At 33.8% G+C, this 20,379-nt stretch overlaps 2 protein-coding genes and 1 non-coding gene across 17 annotated transcripts in view; 2 read left to right on the forward strand and 1 right to left on the reverse strand.

Annotated features, from left to right (window-relative positions):
* On the forward strand, positions 2,885-19,009 carry LOC107624685. Of its 15 annotated transcripts, none has more exons than XR_002356976.1 (7): positions 2,885-3,273; positions 3,457-5,715; positions 16,113-16,160; positions 16,297-16,387; positions 16,976-17,070; positions 17,401-17,475; positions 18,381-19,009. XR_002356976.1 is itself a non-coding variant. In XM_016329606.2 (5 exons), the coding sequence occupies exons 3-5, from the start codon at positions 12,819-12,821 to the stop codon at positions 14,903-14,905; spliced, it is 1,902 nt and encodes a 633-aa protein (XP_016185092.1). In that variant the 5' UTR covers positions 2,885-3,273; positions 3,457-5,715; positions 12,416-12,818; the 3' UTR covers positions 14,906-15,027. The 15 variants fall into 15 exon arrangements, 1 of the variants encoding a protein (XP_016185092.1); XR_002356980.1 differs by lacking the exons at positions 2,885-3,273; positions 3,457-5,715 and adding exons at positions 15,625-15,978; positions 16,833-16,873; positions 17,240-17,306 and having other exon boundaries at positions 16,113-16,387; XR_002356979.1 differs by lacking the exons at positions 2,885-3,273; positions 3,457-5,715 and adding exons at positions 15,626-15,978; positions 17,240-17,306; positions 17,566-17,657 and having other exon boundaries at positions 16,113-16,387.
* TRNAM-CAU lies at positions 19,761-19,845 on the forward strand. The gene is given in 2 exon segments: positions 19,761-19,798; positions 19,810-19,845. It is a non-coding gene; the product is annotated as a tRNA-Met (tRNA).
* LOC107626709 (NAC domain-containing protein 14-like) overlaps positions 19,967-20,379 on the reverse strand; it is a 3,724-nt gene continuing 3,311 nt past the window's right edge. The window contains exon 4 of the mRNA XM_016329607.2: positions 19,967-20,269. Coding sequence (XP_016185093.1) covers positions 20,000-20,269 — 270 coding nt within the window. The 3' untranslated portion in view covers positions 19,967-19,999. The remainder of the gene's footprint in view (positions 20,270-20,379) is intronic.

Genomic DNA, 20,379 nt, shown 5'->3' on the forward strand with positions numbered 1-20,379 from the left:
CAACAGAATAATTAAACCTTTCAAAAACTAGACATTGTTTGACAAAATGATTTCGACATTAACTTTTCACTCTGAATGTTAATGGAGATGTCAAGGTGGCACATTAAGTACTTACCTAAAGGGTTAAATGTGAAATTATAATATTGCCTTTTTTCAGATGTGAGATTATTAAACTTGAAATTCCTATTTCACCTTTTCACATTCCAGTTGACCTCTATTGACTCGCAGTAAAAACCTCATTTGACAAGGAATCGTCGTTGTTACATTCAGCACATATTCAGAAAATACATATTCATAATTCATTTTGGATACAATTTCTGCATTCAGCACCCTTAAAGGTAGCATTCTCTACTACTAACTTTTATCATCATACAGCAACAACAACACTACCACTATCTAAATAATGAGAACATGTTCATAAATATAACTAAAGCTATCCCAATTACAAGCACCAACAACAAAGTTTCTATCTTCCTCATGTGCTCTTTAATCACAGATGACCTCAGAGTTATGTGCTTTATAATTCTCTCATTGTCCAATCTTTTCATCCCTTTGCTCCTTAGCTTTCAACATTCAGTTTAATTTTCTTAATCTCTTCTTCCACTTTATTAACCCAAACAAAATACGTATATCGTTCTAACCCTTTAGGTAAGAACTTAATGTGTCATCTAAACATCTCTATTAACGTCTAAAATAAAGAATTAATATTAAAGTCATTTTGTCAAACGGTGTATATTTTTTGAGATTTATTTTATCAAAAATAAATGTTAGGATCTATTTTAACCAAAACAAAATTTTTCGGATAATAAAATAACTATTTACTCTTATGTAAATAATTAATTTTGACAACGATACCTATAACCGTTATAAATATATATTTTTCTTGTTTTTCTAATTGTTGATGTGGTGACGTCAGTATATATATATATACTAATAATTATTGGAATGAGACAGTACGGCAGATAAGACTACGAAAGCAAAATTTCAAAGCCCTTACTTTCCATTTTCAATATTGATACATGCAATATATTCCAATAAGATAATCAGATAATGTGTCTCCACTTTGGCTTCATATGATGGATTTTGATTATTGTGGTAACCACTTAACTTCGGGTTGGATAACAAAGCGAAAAATGGGAAATTAGTAGCGGCGACTGGAAAGAAGGAGCACGTTTCATGAATTGGTTGGTCACAATGCAATAGTTAATATAAATAATATGTGAGTCTAAAAAGATATGTATGAGTATAAAAATATTATATTTCTTTAGAAAACCACATGGATAAAAAAGGAGGATTTGAAAATTTATCTCTCCAATATAACTGCAAATCAAAGATACTATGGTAAATAGCAGTGGCTAGTAGAGGTGTTTAAAATCGATCCAATTCAAATTAAATTAGAAAAATTGATAATTGAAATAATCAAAAGTAAAAAATAAAAAATAAAAAATAATTTTTTACAATTTTTTCTACAATTTTATTCGATTTTTAATTTTGCTAAAAAATAAATCCTAACCAAATCAAATTGAACTGATATTTAATAAAAATTTTAAATTAACACCCTCAGTTCAAATGACCTAACGCTACTAAGTACTCACTTCATTCTCAGTTTCATTGTCATAAATCTCCCTCCCTCAGTTTCTTACACCGCCAAATCTCCTCTTACTCTTTCAGTATCTCACAATGACAAAACTCTTCCCTCTTCTCTGCCATCAACAATGCCGCCAAACAGCACCAATAGTCGCCGCCGTCCCTATGTCTCCCTCTCATGTTCTCATAGTGCTTATATCTCCGTCCTCCTCCACGGTGCTACGCACTAGCATCACCGTCGTCCTCCACACACAAACACACTACTAGAAAACTAGTTATTACAGACGGATATTTTCGACGGATTTTATCCTACGAAAATACAGACGGAATTTGCGAGAGATTTTTTGTTGGAAACAAAAAAATGAATTAGCATAAATTACAGACAGAAAAGAGAATCCGTCGATAATTCTGTCAGAAAAATTAATTTTTTTTGTGGAAAATGGTTACCGACGGAAAATCCGTCTGTAATTGAATGGACAAAAACGCTGCGTTTTATTAAATTATTATAGACAGAAAATCTGTCTGTAATTTAAAATTTTTCGTCGGAAATGTTGATATTATGTGTTTATGATTGTGCCCAAGCTCCATTCATTCACAGCACCAAATCAAACGAGCTAAACCTAGCATTCCCCTCTCCATCGACGAGCTTTTTCTTCTCCTTTCCTCAACCACAACGCCACCGCCGGCCACTCTAACCGCCGCAGCTACCTTCTCATTCTTCTCCTCTTTTTTAAACACTGAACCAGTAGAACACAACCCCTGTCTCTCTCGTTCGTAGAACAAAGCAAGCTCAAGCTCCACCACCGTCGCACCTCTCTCTCTCTCTCCTTTCTCTCACATATCTTCTCAGTGCTACAGCCATCATCTCCTCCAGTCAATGCCGCGGCTACCTTCGCGCAAGCCCTAGCTCCGTGCGACCAAAATCGGTTCCACCGTCAGCCGCGGTTCCACCTCTCTCTTTCCCCCTGTTCGAACTGTAGAGACTTGGGCATCCTTCTTTCCCTCTGCCCTGTTTTGATTGTCTCTGCTTCCAGGTTTTGGTTTCAAAATTCTTTTAATTTCTATCGAATTCAATTAATTTTGTTTAGTTTAGTTTGATTTTAGTAATTAGTTTAGTTAGATTTGTTTTCTGATTAGTGAATTTTTAGGTTGTTAAAATAGGATTAGATTAGGTTTTGATTATGAATAGCTGAGAAATGTTTAGATTGTTAATCTGGATTGCTAAACATTGTTAATATGAGCTTGATGAATGCTATAGTTGTCTAGAACAGAAATTTAATTCAGTTAATGACTTCTTCTCTAGTAATGCTTCTTCTCGGTAGTTTTGCATTTGGAGTATTAGCAGAATTTTCATTTCGCTTATTTGATTATTTGATTTGTGTTTGTGATTTTGTGGCTGTGTGTATCCCATGAATGGTGAACTATTTTGCCTTTTTAGATTAGCTTCAAATGGATGCTCTGTGCTGTTTTTTTGGGCGTTAATCGTCAATCCAAACTGACTTTAAAATGAACATGCTAAAACAAATTGATAAAATAAGGCAAATAATAGGTGCTTCTACTTGGTGACTCATTTTTTTTTTCTTTGAACTTAAGAGCTCATGAGGAACCACGAAAAACTGGAAATGTAGTGAAAGAATGCTAATGTGTTTGTGTGATGTTGCAGCTGAAGAAACCAGGAGAAGATGAGTAGGATATATAGATATCTTATTCATTACTTTTAATTTCTTGCTACAATAATAATACATTATCATCAATCAATATTCAATTGGATACTAACTATATAGCTGTTTACTTAAGCAGCAATAGTCCACATGATCAAACCATCATTATCATCCTGTTTACTTAAGTTGTTGTTTTATTCTTTTTCAGTTTTCTCTTTTTTCTGAGACTTGGAGCAAAGGAGAGAAAGGGATAAGGGAGCAGAACAGAGAGAAAAACAGAGAGTAATAGTTGATGGACAGAACAGAACACAAGAGAAGAAGACAGTTATCTTCAATGGATTTTGTCATGCACCACCCTCCTTCACTTCCCTCCTCATCCAATAGTTAAGATATTATTTTCTTCCTCTTCTTCTTTTTTTATTATTATATATAAAATTAGTATGTTATGTTTTCAATCCCACTGATCCGGTTTTCCATTTGTATGGTCATATTAAGCAAAGGCAAACAAGAAAAAAATAATAATGCAAATTTAAACTTAGCATAAATGGCATGGAAAATCTGTTTCTTGATCTTATTTCCTTTAATTTGTAACAAAAAGTAGTAGTTAGCTTCAACACTAACACTAGCAATGACAAAATAGATATATATGAATTGAATTATTATTATGATGAAGATGTGGGAGAGATCTTGCTGCTTTATTTTCCTTTAGAAATAATCGTTGTTCAATTTTGAATATAAATACTGTATGTCAATCATGGCTTTCATGAAATGATCTGTATTATCATCTAGTTCTTTGTCATCTACAATAACATTTTGTGGTATTTCAAGTTCCACATTAAATTTCTGTCACGGATCATAGCGTGCAAGCACCTATAGATAACCATGAAACTTCAACTATAAAATTTTTACTACTATGAACATGAACAACTCAGATGAGCCAGTTATGCCCTGTAGCACTGATATTGTGTCTTTTTACTATCTCTGTCTGTTTTGATGATTGATGAGAATAAATATTTAGTTTCAGATTGTTGAGAATAAATCTGCTCTTAAAGAGTGTACTTTATTATATAGCCTTTAATCAACTCATAACTAGTGGTTCTGGCAGTTGGAGCCTTATAGCTCAACCTCTTTTCTAGACAAAAAAATAAATAAATCAAATGAGTAACTAGGAGGACAGATTTTTTGCCAAGAAAACCTGGGACTACTCAGGAAACATTTGAGAGGATAGATAGAAGTGATGCAATATGTTATTTGCTTCCGTTTTGCTTCATCAATCATTGTTTTAATTCAGATTTTTGTTGCTTGTCTACTTATTACCCTACCTTTATTTGATGATTCTGTTCCTTATCAATAGAAAGAAATTTTGTGTCAAGCCTATGGAGAAAGTGACAATCTTCTTAACTGTGATACATGCACTTATTCTTACCATCCCAAGTGTTTAGTTCCAGCAATTAAAGGTCCCATTCCAGACAGTGTAAGTGCTTATGCTTCATAATATATAATAACAGAATTTTGAGTAGTAGTGTTATTTGCGTAAGAAGGCAAAGCATGCAAAGAATGATGCAATTGCAGAGGCTGCAAACCTTAAAGGTTCTCATTTTTCTCTATTCATTACTCACTACTATTTGAAACTAATTTATATCCAAATTGGTTTCTTACCTATTCTAACCCGAATGAATTTTGAGAAGAAGTTTGGGCAGTCATCTATTTTTGTGACTTCAACTTTGATGGAAGATGGTGGTGTGCCTCAGACATACCTTATTGTGCATAACTAGCTATAAGCCATACACTTAATTTGTTTCATTGATTCAAGGATCTTCAAATGGAAGAGGGTAAAATCGACTACATTCCTCTTTCTGCTATCTTCTTCGTGAAAGGCTAATAACGGGCAGTGGAGAGAGAATCTAAAAAAATCAAGTTTATTTTACAATGAAAAAATCTAAAAAAAATTCTATTTTACTTTACTGACGGATTTACAAATAGATTTTCTCTCTGTATTCAGATTGTGGGATGATTTTCCAAGGTTCAAATTACAGACGGAAAATCTGTCAGAAAATCTGTTGCCAATTACCGACGTAAAATCCGTCGAAAAGTTTGCCGTTTCAGGGAAATGGAGGGGAGAATTTACCGAGGAAAAATCTGTCAGTAATTGATAAAAATCCGTCGGTAATTTTTCGATGGAAAAAAAATCTGTCGGTAAATAATTTCTGACGAGGCTTTTACAGAAGGACAAAATCTGTCGGTAATTTCGTCAGTAACTAAAAATCTGTCTGTAATAAAGAATAAATCTGTTTATAAATTTATCTGTATTAAGCAATTTTCTAGTTGTGACAGCCGTCGTCATCCTCCATGGACAGCAGCTGCACACACCAGACGTCGTCCTCCTCCACACATAGCAATACCTCCCTATACTTAACTACTCTCTGTCTGCATCATCAACTCCCCAAAAATGGAGCCTCCGAGTTAGGTTGGTTCTATTTCTAATTGTTGTTGATTATTCTTCTTTTATTTTTTCACTGTTGGTTTCTGCTATTTTTTTTTTAATTGTTAGTGATTTTTAGTTGTTGTTCTTCACTACTAGCGGCTGCTATTAGTATATTTTTTGGTTCTATTTATGAAGATTAAAAATTTTTTAATTCTATTTTGATGATTCTATGTTTCAAATGTTATGTTTATGATTTTTTATTCTGTTTTTATGATTTTATTTTCAAATTATGCAGTTTGATATTAGTTTAAGTGAGAATATTGATGACACAGAAAGTGTAACACCCTACCACACAGAGCTTTACGCTTAAGCCGTAAAGTAGAGGTGATGTGGTATTACGACCTCTAAAATAAAAGTATATATATAATAATATTGAAAATGATACAGTATACGAGAAGCCTTGAAAAACGGATAAAGCAAAAATCGTAAAAAAATAAAAGCGCAACACTCAGAAAACAGGATTACTTGTGTGCAAAGAAATCTAAGGTTTAAAAGCATAACTAAATAGAAAGTAGAAGTAGAGACTAGAGAGACAAGAAAACGATACACCAAGCTCCTAACTCAGCCTGCGAAGTTAAGGCAGACCAGAGAATATTTACATACAGTATATACATAATAAAAGCCCAAAAGAACATGTTTAAAAGCCCTAGTTCTCGATAAAACCTCTAAGAGGTACCAAAGATAAAGTGTTCATATACATATAAGGATTGTCTAATATATATATATATCAAAATAACAAAAATAAAGCCCTAGTTCTCCATAAAACCTCTAAGAGGTACCAAAGATAAAGTGTTCATATATATATATATATATATAACAAAAGTAGGGCCTCAAAATGAACCACTTCGCCATAGAACTCTAGGCGCTTAGCGAGGTGCTGCTCGACCTATATCTGAAAAATAACAACAGAGTATGGGGTGAGAATCGGAGGTTCTCAGCATGGTAAAGGTGTCACGCACATAAGATATAAGGTCTTGGGAATGCTAGAGGCAATCCTAGAATGCCGACACTCAGGTTACAAATCTTAAATTACTAAACAGAAACCATAAAAGGTGGTCTTCTAAGGATATCTAAGCCTAGTTTAATCTTAACCTTAGCACTAAGTCTTTCCACCTTTCCTCCGTTCCTCCATCACCGGTGAGTTTGCAAAGACAGACAAACAGACAATTGCAAGCACAGGTAGGAGACAAGTAGTGCAAGTAGCAAATATAACAATTAACATATTGTAATCAATTAGGCATTCCCAATTAATGCATAGCAAGCAAAACAAATAATATGCACATGATGTATGCCTTTTCTACTGGCCGTGAGCTCACGCGTTGGTTAACTGCCAGAACCTGACACACCAGGTAGCTAATCCGGATACCGTCTCTCGACTGCGCATCTCCAGGAGGCACTAGATCGGGGGATCAGTGCCCTACCACCTTCTCTTGGAGGCATACACTAGAGGGAAATAAATCGGGGGATTAGTGCCCTACCACCTTCCCTTAGTGAGGCCGTGTTATACCGGTCGGAGGATTAGTGCCCTACCACCTTGCAGACAGAGAGAGAAAGAATATGAGGGAATATGTCGCGAGATTAGTGCCCTACCACCTTCCTCACATCCCACAAAATAATATCATCATCATGCTCATTCATTCGCAAGTTCAACGTTATAACCTCTTTACTTTATTCATAATCATTGCATAATCATATGGTACCATATCTACTTCAAGTATACACGTTTCCATATATAATTCATCACTTTCTCAGCTTACTTCGCCCCCAAGATGCCTCCATTTCCTAGCATCATCTAATTACTAGGCTTACTACTATGATTTATGACTGAACGCATGAAAATAGAGGTTTAGAAGTTTGAAATTAGGTTTAAAACTCAAAAACCTAGGTTTGCTGAAACAGGGGCCACGCGTACGTGTGGCCCACACGTACGCGTGGGCATGAAAAATTCTTACTCGCGTACGCGTGAATCCCAACCCGAAAGGGTTGGACGCGTCGCGAGAAGGTGATTGCGTACGCAAATCTCAGGTTACGCGTACGCATGGGGCCACGCGTACGCGTGGGCGTACGTTTTTCGAAAAATTTCACTAAGTCTGAAAAGGCTGCAGAATTTCAAACTTCAAACCCAAACTTCCAACGCGCATAACGTTTTCGTTTTAAATCATTTTCCTTCCGTTCTTCGAACAGCATAAACTTCATGAACTCAATTTTCATATAAAATAAGTTTGAAATCATTCGGGAGTCTGAAAGCCAAGTTATAACTCGCCGAAGTTCGTCTAAAAATCAATTTTCACAAAAACCTAAAACCTCAATTTTTTTATCAAGCCATCCTTCAAAAATCAACCTATCATGCCTAAATTAAGCACCAACTCAAGCAACATCACATCACGTCACTTCACATCCTTCCTCCACCCAATTAAACTCCAATTTAAATAACTCTAGTACATGAACTTCACACTTATATCAATAAGAACATCAGTAAATCATTGCCTATACAAATTCATTATTATCAATATGGCAATTATCATCGTAGCATCATTTAGCATTTCATTTTCCATAACCAATATCCAATAACAGTCGACCCTCAACCTAGTTCACAATTATCATCAAGGCACTAAATCATTCAACATACACATATATTCATTCTTATCCGATGATCATCTAGTCTAAGTTTTCACAAAACATTATATATTAAATACGTGAAACCTAAACCATACCTTGGCCGATTTCCATGTATTTTCCGAGACAACCTGCTAATGCACCGAACACAGCCCCAAAAAGTTCAAAATCACCAAAGCACAAGTATCCAACCTCCGTCAAGTTCCAAAGCTCACAATTCAAGCTCCAATATATACATATATACACTTAAATTCACATATATCACACACATATACCCAAATTCAATACCCAATACACCAATTCAAGAGATTAGCTAGAGTTTTAGTATCCTCACCTTACCCAAGCGTCGTATAAGCAAGAGTGAATATTTTCCTCAAGCTAATCGGATCCTAATACATCAAAGAGACAAAAACTCAACACCACTTACATAATTTCAAAAAATTGGGAGAAGGAGAGGATGAGTGTGATACAGTGGCTTACCTATGAAATTGTTCCGGTAGATTCGTAGAGCCCAACGCGGTGGTCACGTGGCCGTAAACGGTGCAGCGATTGGAGCTCAGAGCGAGAAGTTATATGGATTTAATCAAATCCAAGGGTTTTAGGTGAAGCAAAAGTGCTCTTCCCCCTTTGCTGAAATGTTTCAGTGTGCTTGCATGCAAAGGGAAGAAGAGTGAGCTGAAGCTCATTAAATGGAATGGGTTAGTTGGGCCCACGGGCCCGGTTTGGATTTAGTTTGACCGGTTCAGTTCTTTCGTCCCAATCTTGGGCCATATTTTTTGAAATTGGTGTCAAAATTTTCGTTTTAATTAGCTCTATCTTATTTTACTATAAAATTTACATTTCTAATTTCCTTTATTAAAATTAATTTATTTATTAATTATTTGCTAATTTTTCGGGATTTATAGAAAGAACAATAGGACCTGATATTTTTATGTCTTTGTAAAATTAAACATGTTATTTTGTTGCATTTTTTTTGAAAATATCATAAGACAAGTTATTAGGAGCGGATATATGTAGGATATTTTTTTTTAATTAATTGAAAAACCAAAAAATCAAACCAAATTAAACCAAACCAATTTCAATTAGTTTGGTTTGATTTTATTGGTCTCGACTGAAAAATCGAACCAAACCGAACCGAAGAATTAATATAACATTAGATTGGATGACTTTTTCTTAAATAATCGAACCAAACAACACCGCGAACACTCCTAAATAACTAATAGAAGCAGAAATAAAATTCTATTTATTAGTAGTATTTTTAATATTGTGATGGTACCAAGTTTTTGGTAATGGTATTTTGTTTTTCAATAATATTTGGGAGACAATAAAATCAGCTAAAATTATTTTATTTAGTATTTATTAATTATCAATAAATATTAAATAAAATAAATTTAGACTATTTTTTTGTCTTTCTAACATTACCGTTTATTTTTATTGTTTCTATTTTTCCCAAAAATATATATATACATATAAGATTTCTACTCCAATATATGTATATAGACAACAACAAAATAAATGTCTATTTTCTAGTGTTCTCACTCTTTTGTGAATTAATATATAATTCTTTTCAATTATTTGATTTATTGAAAAATTTTAAAAAAATCTAGTATATATTTTTTAATTATTTTTAAAATAAAACAACAAATAAATTCCTAAAAATTTACAATTTAATAGCTTATGAAGAAAAAAAAGTATTTATAAAGTCCTTCAAAAAAACAGATGTCGATATATTACCTCAAAATTAATCCTTATAATTAGGATATAAAATATCTTAATTTGAATTAACTTGTTCACATCTGTTATTATAGAAGACTTTATTAGTACATTTTATTAAAAATTAATCTACTTGAAATATAAATTTTAAAAAATTATTTATTATTTTACTCTTAGTTTTAAGAAATAATTAAGTGAAAGTTTATAGGCCAAAAGAGAATTTGCTAAGATCATAAATATTCAAAACACGAATAAAAGTTTTCTGAAGTAAGGAGTAGATTAATAAAATAAGAAAGCAATTTACTATCTTTTTATTAAGATAGTGAAATAGTGAATAGATTCATCCATGATAAAGTTTTAAAAAGATTAAAACCCTAACCTTTCCACCTTACCAATTTTTTATTTTAGAATTTTTTTTCTCAAAACATATTCCAACAAATTGTGAATTTGATAAAATTGAATAGTACATATTGATAAACTGTTCATGGTTGATTTCATCTAAACTTTTAATAATAAAAAATAATAAATTGTAAATTATGAATATATATTGTTCCTTAAATTTCAATTGTTAATCAACTTGGTTAATCTCTAAATTCTCACCTAACTAAATTAGTTTTAAAATTTTTCGATGTTAATCAAATTTGTTCATAACCAACTTTTTGTCCATATTATATTATTTTCACTCATTTGTAAAGACTTTTTCATATTTTTAATTGTTTTTGTTAGCCAAAATTTAGAAGTCTAATTTAATTGACTAATCCAAAGATATCCTCAACCCAAAATATTAAGAACTAATTCGCCCCAAATTTAAGTTCTATTTAAAGATCTACTGGTGGATAATAGGTTGTTACATAAGATGGAATTTGAATGTGATAATTGCATAAGTAGACAAATGAATTGACCATTCGACCAATCCAAGTTAGTTGATTTAAAAATTTATTTTAATTAAGTGAAAAATCCAAAATTTAGAAGTCTAATTTGATTTTTTTTTTAAATAAAGTTTAGACTTTAGAAAGACTCTTAAAAAAAATTTTAGTTGGTTCTAAAAATCGGACCGAACCTGCCAATCGTATCGGTTCAACTGGGAACTGAAAGCTTTTGCGGTTTGGTTCAGCAAACGAAACCGTAAAGTTAGAAATTGCTTGAAAATCATTGAATCGGCCAAAAAGCGGCCTAACGAATCAAATCGGGACCCATCCGGTTTTTAAAAAACGATGTCGTTTGTTAGAAAAAGAAAGAAAAAAGCTCTATTATCGCTCTCAATTTCTCATTTTCTCTTCACTTCTCCCTCAAAAAGAACACAACTCTTCTTCTTTCCCCAAAAAGACCCTAGCCTCCTCCATCGTAGCTGCCGTTCTTCTCACTGCCGCGCGTCTGTCATGCCCATGGTTCTGAAAATCGGACCGGACCGGTCGGTTCAACCGAAAAAACTGGAAACCGGTTACCTAGCCGGTCCGGGTAACGTAGAAAATCGCCTGGCAAAAAACCGGTGAAAAAACCAGTCGAACCGATGGTTAACCGACGAACCGGAAGAACCGTCCGGTTTTTTGGCGGTTTAGTGGTTTGCAACTTCAATGCCAAACGACGTCGTTTTGGCTTAAAAAAAATTAAAAAAAAAAAGAAAAAAGAATAACGTTCGTGAAATGTATCCCTAACCCTAATCTGATACTCCCCCCCCTTTCTTCCCCTTTCTTCCCCAGTTCCCTTTCTTCCCCAGATTCAGCGCCAGCGTCCATAGCCACCGGCCACCCACAGTGCGCCAGCGTCCATAGCCACCCACAGCCATCAAGGCCACCAAGGCCACCATAGCCGAGCCCGCGACCACCACTGGCCGAGCCCGCTCGCAGATCGCAGAACGTCACCTAGCCCACCTCCTCATTCGCCACCCACAACCATCCACAGTAGCCGCGACCACCACCGGCCGAGCCTGCGTCCTTCTGAATTCGGTAAGACTCTATTCTATGCTCGCCTTCTTGATTTTGGATTTTGATTTTCTGAGGTTCTGTGAGCTCGCCTGTTCTATGCTACCTTCTTGATTTATGTTTTTGATTTTTTGAGGTTATTTTGATTGCTGTTTTATTATTTTCATGATTGCTGTTTTTGATTTTGAACATGTTTTGCTGCTTCTGTTAGCTGCTTCATGAATCATGATGAATTTTTTTGCTACTTCTAATATGTTTGCTGTTTCATTATTTTCATCATTGCTGTTTTTCATTTTGAATATGTTTTGCTGCCTTCTGTTTGTTGCTTCATGATGAATATTTTTTTTGCTGCTTCTAATATGCTTGCTGTTTCATTATATTCATGGTTTTCTGAAGATGTTTTCTGGTCTTTGATTTTCTGATTGTTATAGATGGAACAATCACAAAGTAACCCATAGCCACAAGATAATGTTGTGCAAGATTCTCAAACTGGTTCATCCAGAGGTAAATCTGATCCAGCTTGGCAGTATTTTACAGTGAAGTATGACAAAAATAACAAGGCTCAATATACATGTATTTTCTGCTTGAATACTTACAATGGAGGGGGGATATATAGAATAAAATATCATCTTGCCAAAATCCTGGGCAAATTAAAGTTTGTAACAAAGTTTCTGAAGATGTTGAACTTCAATTCAAAAGGCTTTTGGAGGAAAACAAAAAAATAAGGCAGAAAAAAGAAAATATACAGCTGATTGTTATGATGTGGAAAGTGAAACACAAGCGGAAGAAGAGGGTGAAGCGCCTAATCCTGTACAACCTCCGGCTCCTGCAACAATGGGAGACAAAGGAAAGAGAAGAGCGATTGCTGCTACTCCAATTGGAAGTTATTTTAAGGAAAGGACTACGACAGGCTCTCAACCAACTTTGAAAAGTGTCTTGGCCAGTAAACAAGTTAAACACAAGGTTAAGTTGGGACTTGCAAGATGGATCATTGATGCACGGATTCCATTCAATGCAATTCAATCGCCTTACTTTCAACCTGCCTTGGACGGCGTTGCTGCAATTGGACCTGGTTTCAAGGGACCGTCGTATGATGAAATGAGAGTTCATTTGCTGGCCGGTCTTAAGAAGGAGTGTCAGTTGCTTGTTGAAGGTTATAGAAGCTCGTGGAAAAGGACTGGTTGTACACTGATGGCAGATGGCTGGACTGATCAAAGGCAGCGTACGTTAATTAATTTTCTAGTTTATTGTCCTGCTGGCATGTCATTTGTTAAGTCTGTTGATGCTTCTGATATGATAAAAACTGCCGATACCTTGTTTAAATTGTTTGCTGAGGTTATTGAGTGGGTTGGGTCTAGTAACATTGTGCATGTGGTTACTGATAATGCTGCGAATTATGTATCTGCTGGAAAACTCATTCATGAAAAGTATCCAAACATTTTTTGGTCTCCTTGTGCTGCTCATTGCATCAATCTTATCTTGAAAGACATAGCAAGTCTTCCTCACATAGCTGACCTTGCCTCTCGTGCTTCAAAAGTGACTGTGTTTGTTTACAATCATATGATTTTCTTGTCATGGCTTAGAAAAAGAAAAGAGTGGAAAGAAATTGTTCGACCAGGAGTAACACGTTTTGCTACTGTTTTCATTACTTTGAAAAGTATATATGATCATAAAGAAGACTTGCAATCATTGGTGATTGACAAATATTTCACTTCTCATAAATTATCCAAGAGTATCAATGGGAAGATGGTTAGTTCAATTATCTTGGATAGTAAGTTTTGGGAGGATTGTTTTACTACTGTTATGCTTGTTGGTCCTCTAATTAAGTTATTGAGACTTGTTGATGCTGATGAGAAACCTTCTCTGGGTATCGTGTATGCGGGCATGCAAAGAGCCAAAATTAATATCAAGACAATGTTTAGAAATAGGAAATATGCATACACACCTTATACAAATATCTTGAAAATGCGGTGGGATAAGCATTTGAAGCGTGACCTCCATGCAGTAGCATACTTTTTGAATTCAGATTTCTTCTATAGTGAGGGGTTTGTTGAGAAGGCAAATATCTTGAGGTCTTTGCTTGATTTATTTGATATTGAAACTCTTTGCGATGACTCGGTTGCCGCAATGCAAGAGATACAGTTGTATCGAGATCGAAAAGGAAGTTTTGGAAGGGAAAGTGCATTGAAAGCAATTAAGAGACTTGAACCTGGTAAGTATTTATATTTCTATGTTCAATTTACTTTGAATGTTTTTTAAATATTGAATGAAAATTGATGGTTGAATTTCATATCTTGGTAGGTGAATGGTGGAGGCTACACGGTGGGAGTGCTCCTAACTTGCAAAAAATGGCAATTCGTCTTCTTCATCAAACATCTTTATCATCCGGCTGCGAGAGGAACTGGAGCCTCTTTGAACAAATCCATTCAAAGAGGAGGAACCAATTAGAGCATCAAAGGCTAAGTGACATTGTTTATGTCACTTATAATCTACGCCTTCAATCTAGAATGCATCGCAAGAAGAAGAATTATGATCCAATTGACATTCAAAGCATTGACACAGTATATTTTTGGGTAATGCCGGATGAAGATGATCCTGAATTTACTCATGGAGACATCGAATGCATTGAAAATTTAATTTATACGGATAATGCTATGCCTTCATATCCTAAAGGTGATTGAAATAGCAAAACTTGTTTCATTTCCTCTCAATATCTGATGTAAAGTTGTAACTTTAATTTTTTCTTGGTTTTCTATTTTATTTTATTAGATGGAGGAGATGTGGAACTTGATGTGAATTTCCCTAATGTTGCTTATTCTTCAAATACAGCTTCTTTTGGTGGTACTTCTGATGATGGTGGCTTTGGATTACCTGTTTATGATGGAGATATTGGAACACTTAATGATAATTATGATTTTTAATGAGTTGCACCTTTGATTAGTTGAAAACTTGCTAGTAATTGTATCTTTTGAATGTAGAACATTATGGGTTTGTCATTATGTACGTTTTATTTTTTGTTTAGTTATAAACTTTGATGTTTGAAGTTGTTTGTGAACCTATAATATTAAGTAATGGATAATTTATTATGTAAAATATTAAATTTTATTAAGTTAGAAATTATTGAATTTATATACTTATGATTATTTTAAGTTTTTTAATAATTTTATTTAATATTTAATTAAACCGGTTGAATCCTGGTCGAACCAATGAACCATTAAATCAGTAACCTCACCGGTTTATTGACCGGTCCGGTTCTCGCAACCTTGGTCATGCCTAAGAGCTTCATCTGTTCGTCGTGCTCCAGTCCCTTTCCTCATTCCTCGGCTCCTCGTTTGTTCTTCTAACTGCTCAGTCGCGCTTTGTCTGCCATCCCTCATTGTGCTTGTCGTTGTCGTCCCTTGAAAGTAATAGCTGCTCATTCGTCGTGCTTCATCTTTTTTTTCAGCATCATATTGAAATATTGAATGATTAGCTTTAGCTCTTTTCACTGTTGTAATTTTTTGGTTTTTTATTTTTTCTTCAGAAATCATATTGAATAATGTTTTTTAATTATTTATTTATATTTTATTTATTATTTTATTATAAAATAATTATTTTGATTGAATCATAATTAGATTAATAAACCAATAACTAAAACAATTCGATAACCGGGTCCGGTATTCAAAATCTTAAATTGTTACCCTATTTTCCAAATGGATCGGATATATTCGTTTGGTTCTTCCCTAAACCCGTTACCCTTTTGTCTCTGTTTCCTACTTCACTGCTCAGCTGCAGAAAGAACACACAGGTTTCACAGATTCAGAAGTCAGAACACCGAAAATTTCAACCCAATAAAACAAAAATAAAACATTTTTAATCAACCTTTAGTTTTGATCGAATCAGTGATGCAACTTTTCTTGCAGCATCAATGGGTTATCAATGCGTTCGGTGTAGCTTCCCAATTAAATCATTCTATGTTCAGTATTCCCCCGACAACATTCGATTGATGAAATGCGTAAAGTTTTGCTTTTTCAATTACCCTTTTACGTTAATTACCTTTTTTCTCTTCATTTTCACTTCAATTACTTAGTATTAGTGAATTTGAATTTGTCAATTTTCATTTACCCCTTTTTTGGTTTTTCTATGTAGGAGAAATGCAAGGCTATTGCAGATGAATGTTTAGAGTGTGAAATCATGGTTTCTGATATCCCTTTATACTACTTGTTTCAAAGTTTAAATCTTTTTTTCCTTATTTTTTAGTTTTTTATATGATAGGAGCAAGGATTGCCCTGTTTTTCTTCCCCTTCACTATTTATTTATTTATTTTTTTCAGATTCCTATGATAGATTTGATGCTTCACAAGCAAAAAGGCTTATAGACATCTTCTGTACATTGTCTTCAATCAACAAACACTGAAGTTTGAGGTATTGTATGTACTATGTTGCTATGTAATAATAATAAACCCTAGTTATTATTATTATTATTATTATTATTATTATTATTATTATTATTATTATGGTTTCTTCTGTTGATGCTTGCTTTAGTAATTTCCTATGGTTGTTTTTACAGCAAATATTAAGTGCATTGGTCTTTGGATAATGATTTTTCATTTTCCCTTGGGAGATCATGTTTGATAATAAGAATTCTTAAGCATTTTGAATTTTGAGCTGCCTTTTTATAATCTAAAGGCTGTGTTAATTTGTGTTTAATAACAATGCATTTTGTAAATAAATATGCTGCTTCATACTACTTTCATAATTCACATTTTCTATCACTGAAGTTGGTCACTTGGTAATTTTTGCAAGCGGCTACACTGGAAATTGGCCATTATTTATTTTATTTTTGATGCATGCATTCATTTGTATGTAGAAGCAAGGAACTCATCTTCATTAGTATCAACATGTTGCAAGGTTCACACATATATATGCATTATGTCAAACCTTTCACTCAATTTGGTTGGTTTGAATTTTTATGCTATTTTTTTATGGAAGTTTTATGGTTTTCATTAGCAGGTGTTCATGGATGTCGTCTTTGGGAACTTTATGTTTCTTCTGACTTTGTTCTTTATGGTTAAGATATTTCTCAATGCATCAATCAGCATCTCCAGGTGTGTGTGTGTATATATATATATATAGGTTATCATTCATCCATTAAATTTTGGTTTCGGAGTCCCGTGTATCATGAATATTTAGAGTTTTGGCCATGATAAATATTGAATAAAATGTTCTCTACTTTTGGTTTTGAAATGAGAATCTGAATCTGATAAAATGATTCAGATGCACAAGTGATTTGCACAAAAAGCTAACAAGTTTCCAATTTAAATTTTGAAAGGATTGATTACTAGTAAGTTGATTCTTCAGTAAACATTCTATGCATACCAAATTTATACGTTAGTATCATCAATTTAACATCAGCATAAATGTATTCAACCATGCAGATTCAATGACCTTTTTGGTCACAAGTCACAATCATGATATCGTGTTACTTCAAGATTTTTCTTATTGCCATGATGGTAAGTTTCTTGTTCTATTTCTTTGTTAACACATTCCTATTCTTGTCTATGATGTGTTCTGAATTTGTCAAACATCTTTGTCCTTCCAAGTATGTATTTTCATGTAGGTCTGGAAATTTCTGACTTCTGCATCTTCATCATAGAATTATTTTGTTTATCATCTAGTGCCCTGGCATTGAACGGTTAGTAATCACCTAATCATGATGTTTTCTCATATTAAATGATGTTCCTTCAAATATATGTTAAGAAAGGTTTAACTTTAATACCTTGAATATAAGCATAAACATTAATAATAGCACACTAATCTAATCCATATAGGCGATTCCACCTAGTGAAAGGCTCGTATGTTTTAGTTTTTCATCTTTCTCTCGCATAGGTATCATGATGGGCTTGATTATGTTGCTTATATTGTCATATGTCGATTATTATTTGAGATGATTTATGCTGATTGCACGTATTTTGTGCGGGTGAAACTCAGGTGAAGTCGACTTTACGTGAAGTTGATATCTGAGAGCGTTAGATGAAAATTTAGTCAAATCAGTCAAATCATCTAATGGCTCTCAAGTATCAACTTTACGTAAAGTCGACTGCACCTGAGTTTCCACCATTTTGTGCACATAACTCCTAGAGATTAGTTGATAGTACATCGACACACTTACATTTGTAAAAGCATACATTAACCTCCGCTAAGATTTAAATTATTCTTGACTCATGACCGATGTATTTTATAAAATTTGACCCTATGTTTTTTTATGTGAATTTCAAAAACCATATGCTGAATTTACTGAAACAAAAGCGCTTATCGATTTCTTAGTTGCATTTCAACACTGCTGTGGAAAATGATGAATGAATATGAGAAACATTCTTGACAAGGAAAGCTGATAAACAATTTTTCTGTGATCCAGCGATGACCGAATCGAGTATGAGTCGATGTGTTTGGACCTGCTTTGGTGCATATGCTGTAAAGCTTTTTGTCACTCAAGTTCTAGATCTCAGATTTTTAGAGCAGTTGATAAAAGGGTGGATTCAAATATCCTCCTCTTCATTCTCTTCAGAACCTTCATGATCTTAATTTATATATTTGTGAAATGCTAATGTATTAATAGCAGAATTTTGAGATTAGAAAGTGTATATTCAATTATCATATACTTGTTAATAGAAATAGTTAGTTTTTCTAGGATATAAGAGATGGATGGATATGAAGTTGTGAACGCTGCCATATCTAAACTTTGTCCAAGATAATATCAATAAAACAAAGTTTTGACGCAGAAAGTGACATTTCAGCTTCTTTGCTGGTTGAGAGAAAAAGGTGGCTGGTTGTCTTTTTTGCTGTCATTTGGGCAGTTTGGCTAGAGAGGAATGATCGAGTTTTCAATAATCATGGCTCAGGAGTCGTGGAAATAATCAATAAGTCCTTCATGTTCTCTGACGAGTGGTTTGATAGTGCTCCCTTTGGTTATTGATGGTACTCTTCGAGTTGTTAGTAATGTTTGTAACTTGATATTTACTTATGATCTGAACTCTAGTTGCTCCACTTTGCTGTGTCGAACACATTTTAATTTAAAAAAAAAGTGATATTTTAGCAATAACATGAAAAACATTGAGCATTTATATATTTGATTCTTTTGAGGATTTGATTACTAATATGATGTATATGGGTTTTGTGCATATATATTTCTTAAAAATAAAAAACAATAACAACGTCTAATCATGTGAAACCCTTTGAGAGATTAACAAAAAGTTTCCAAAATTTATTTTACCGTAAATAATGAAATTTATAAATAAAATTAAATTTTCATAAGACTTTTTTTTTCCTTACTTGTCACTTGTAAATTAAACTTGCAAGTCGCAAAGACATCTTAATAGAAGAAATAGCTTTGATTTTTGGGTCTGCAATACAATAAAAGATCAACTAATTGTTGCTATTTTTATTTTGTCAAGCACAAGTCCTTTTCTAAATTTTCAAAAAAAGCATTTATAACTTTTTTTATTTATTGGGCCATTTGACAAAAAATACCCCTAAAGGTTGAAGAGGTAGTTTTAAACTTTAACTTGAAATAACAAATCCATTTTCTAATACCAACAAGAAAAAACCACACATACATTTTTACATCCCCAAAAATAAGAAACAAACATGTATCTTTATATTAAAGGAAAGGTCTAAAGGTGAACTTGCTTGTACGATTGAGTGATCAAAGTAAAATTTTCACACATGCATACAACTTGTACGGATAAAAGAAGAATGCAACAAGTTAGAAAATAAAACTTTGAAAATTACTCACAAAGGGGTGGTGGCGCAGTTGGCTAGCGCGTAGGTCTCATAGCTTTAGAGTTATCCTGAGGTCGAGAGTTCGAGCCTCTCTCACCCCACAATTAACATTTTAGATCTGATTTTGTTGAAGTATAACAACTACAACTTCGGGGTCAAATTTCTTGTCAAAAAAAGCTTGCTCAAAAACATCCTGTGAGTTGTCTATGTATATGAAAGAAATTTTTTTACATCTTTACTTCTACCTGTGTAAAGTCAATGGTGGCCGGAATCAACATAGAGTTGATCATCCCCTGCCAACACTGAATTTAAGAACTCGGCATGAGGGTCAGCATCGATGCTAGAAAACAGCGAATTCCAAAAACACTCGGTATTCATACCGGCATCTTGCCTCCACGTTGCTTCCATTGGAAGCAACGCGGCATTGTTTTCATTACCGGAATAGGCCACTGAAGATCGTTGTCCCGATGAGAGAATTTCATAGTCCATAGCTTGAGGTTGTTGCCACTCGGATGAAACACATGCCTGAAAATATATCTCGTAATGTTTGGTGACGAGATTCAAATTTTCTCGAGAAGATATATATAGGGTCAAACAATCACATTAGCTATACATTAAAATCGACAATTAAATTG

Source organism: Arachis ipaensis, chromosome B02 (genome assembly GCF_000816755.2).
Source record: "Arachis ipaensis cultivar K30076 chromosome B02, Araip1.1, whole genome shotgun sequence".
NCBI lineage: Eukaryota > Viridiplantae > Streptophyta > Magnoliopsida > Fabales > Fabaceae > Arachis > Arachis ipaensis.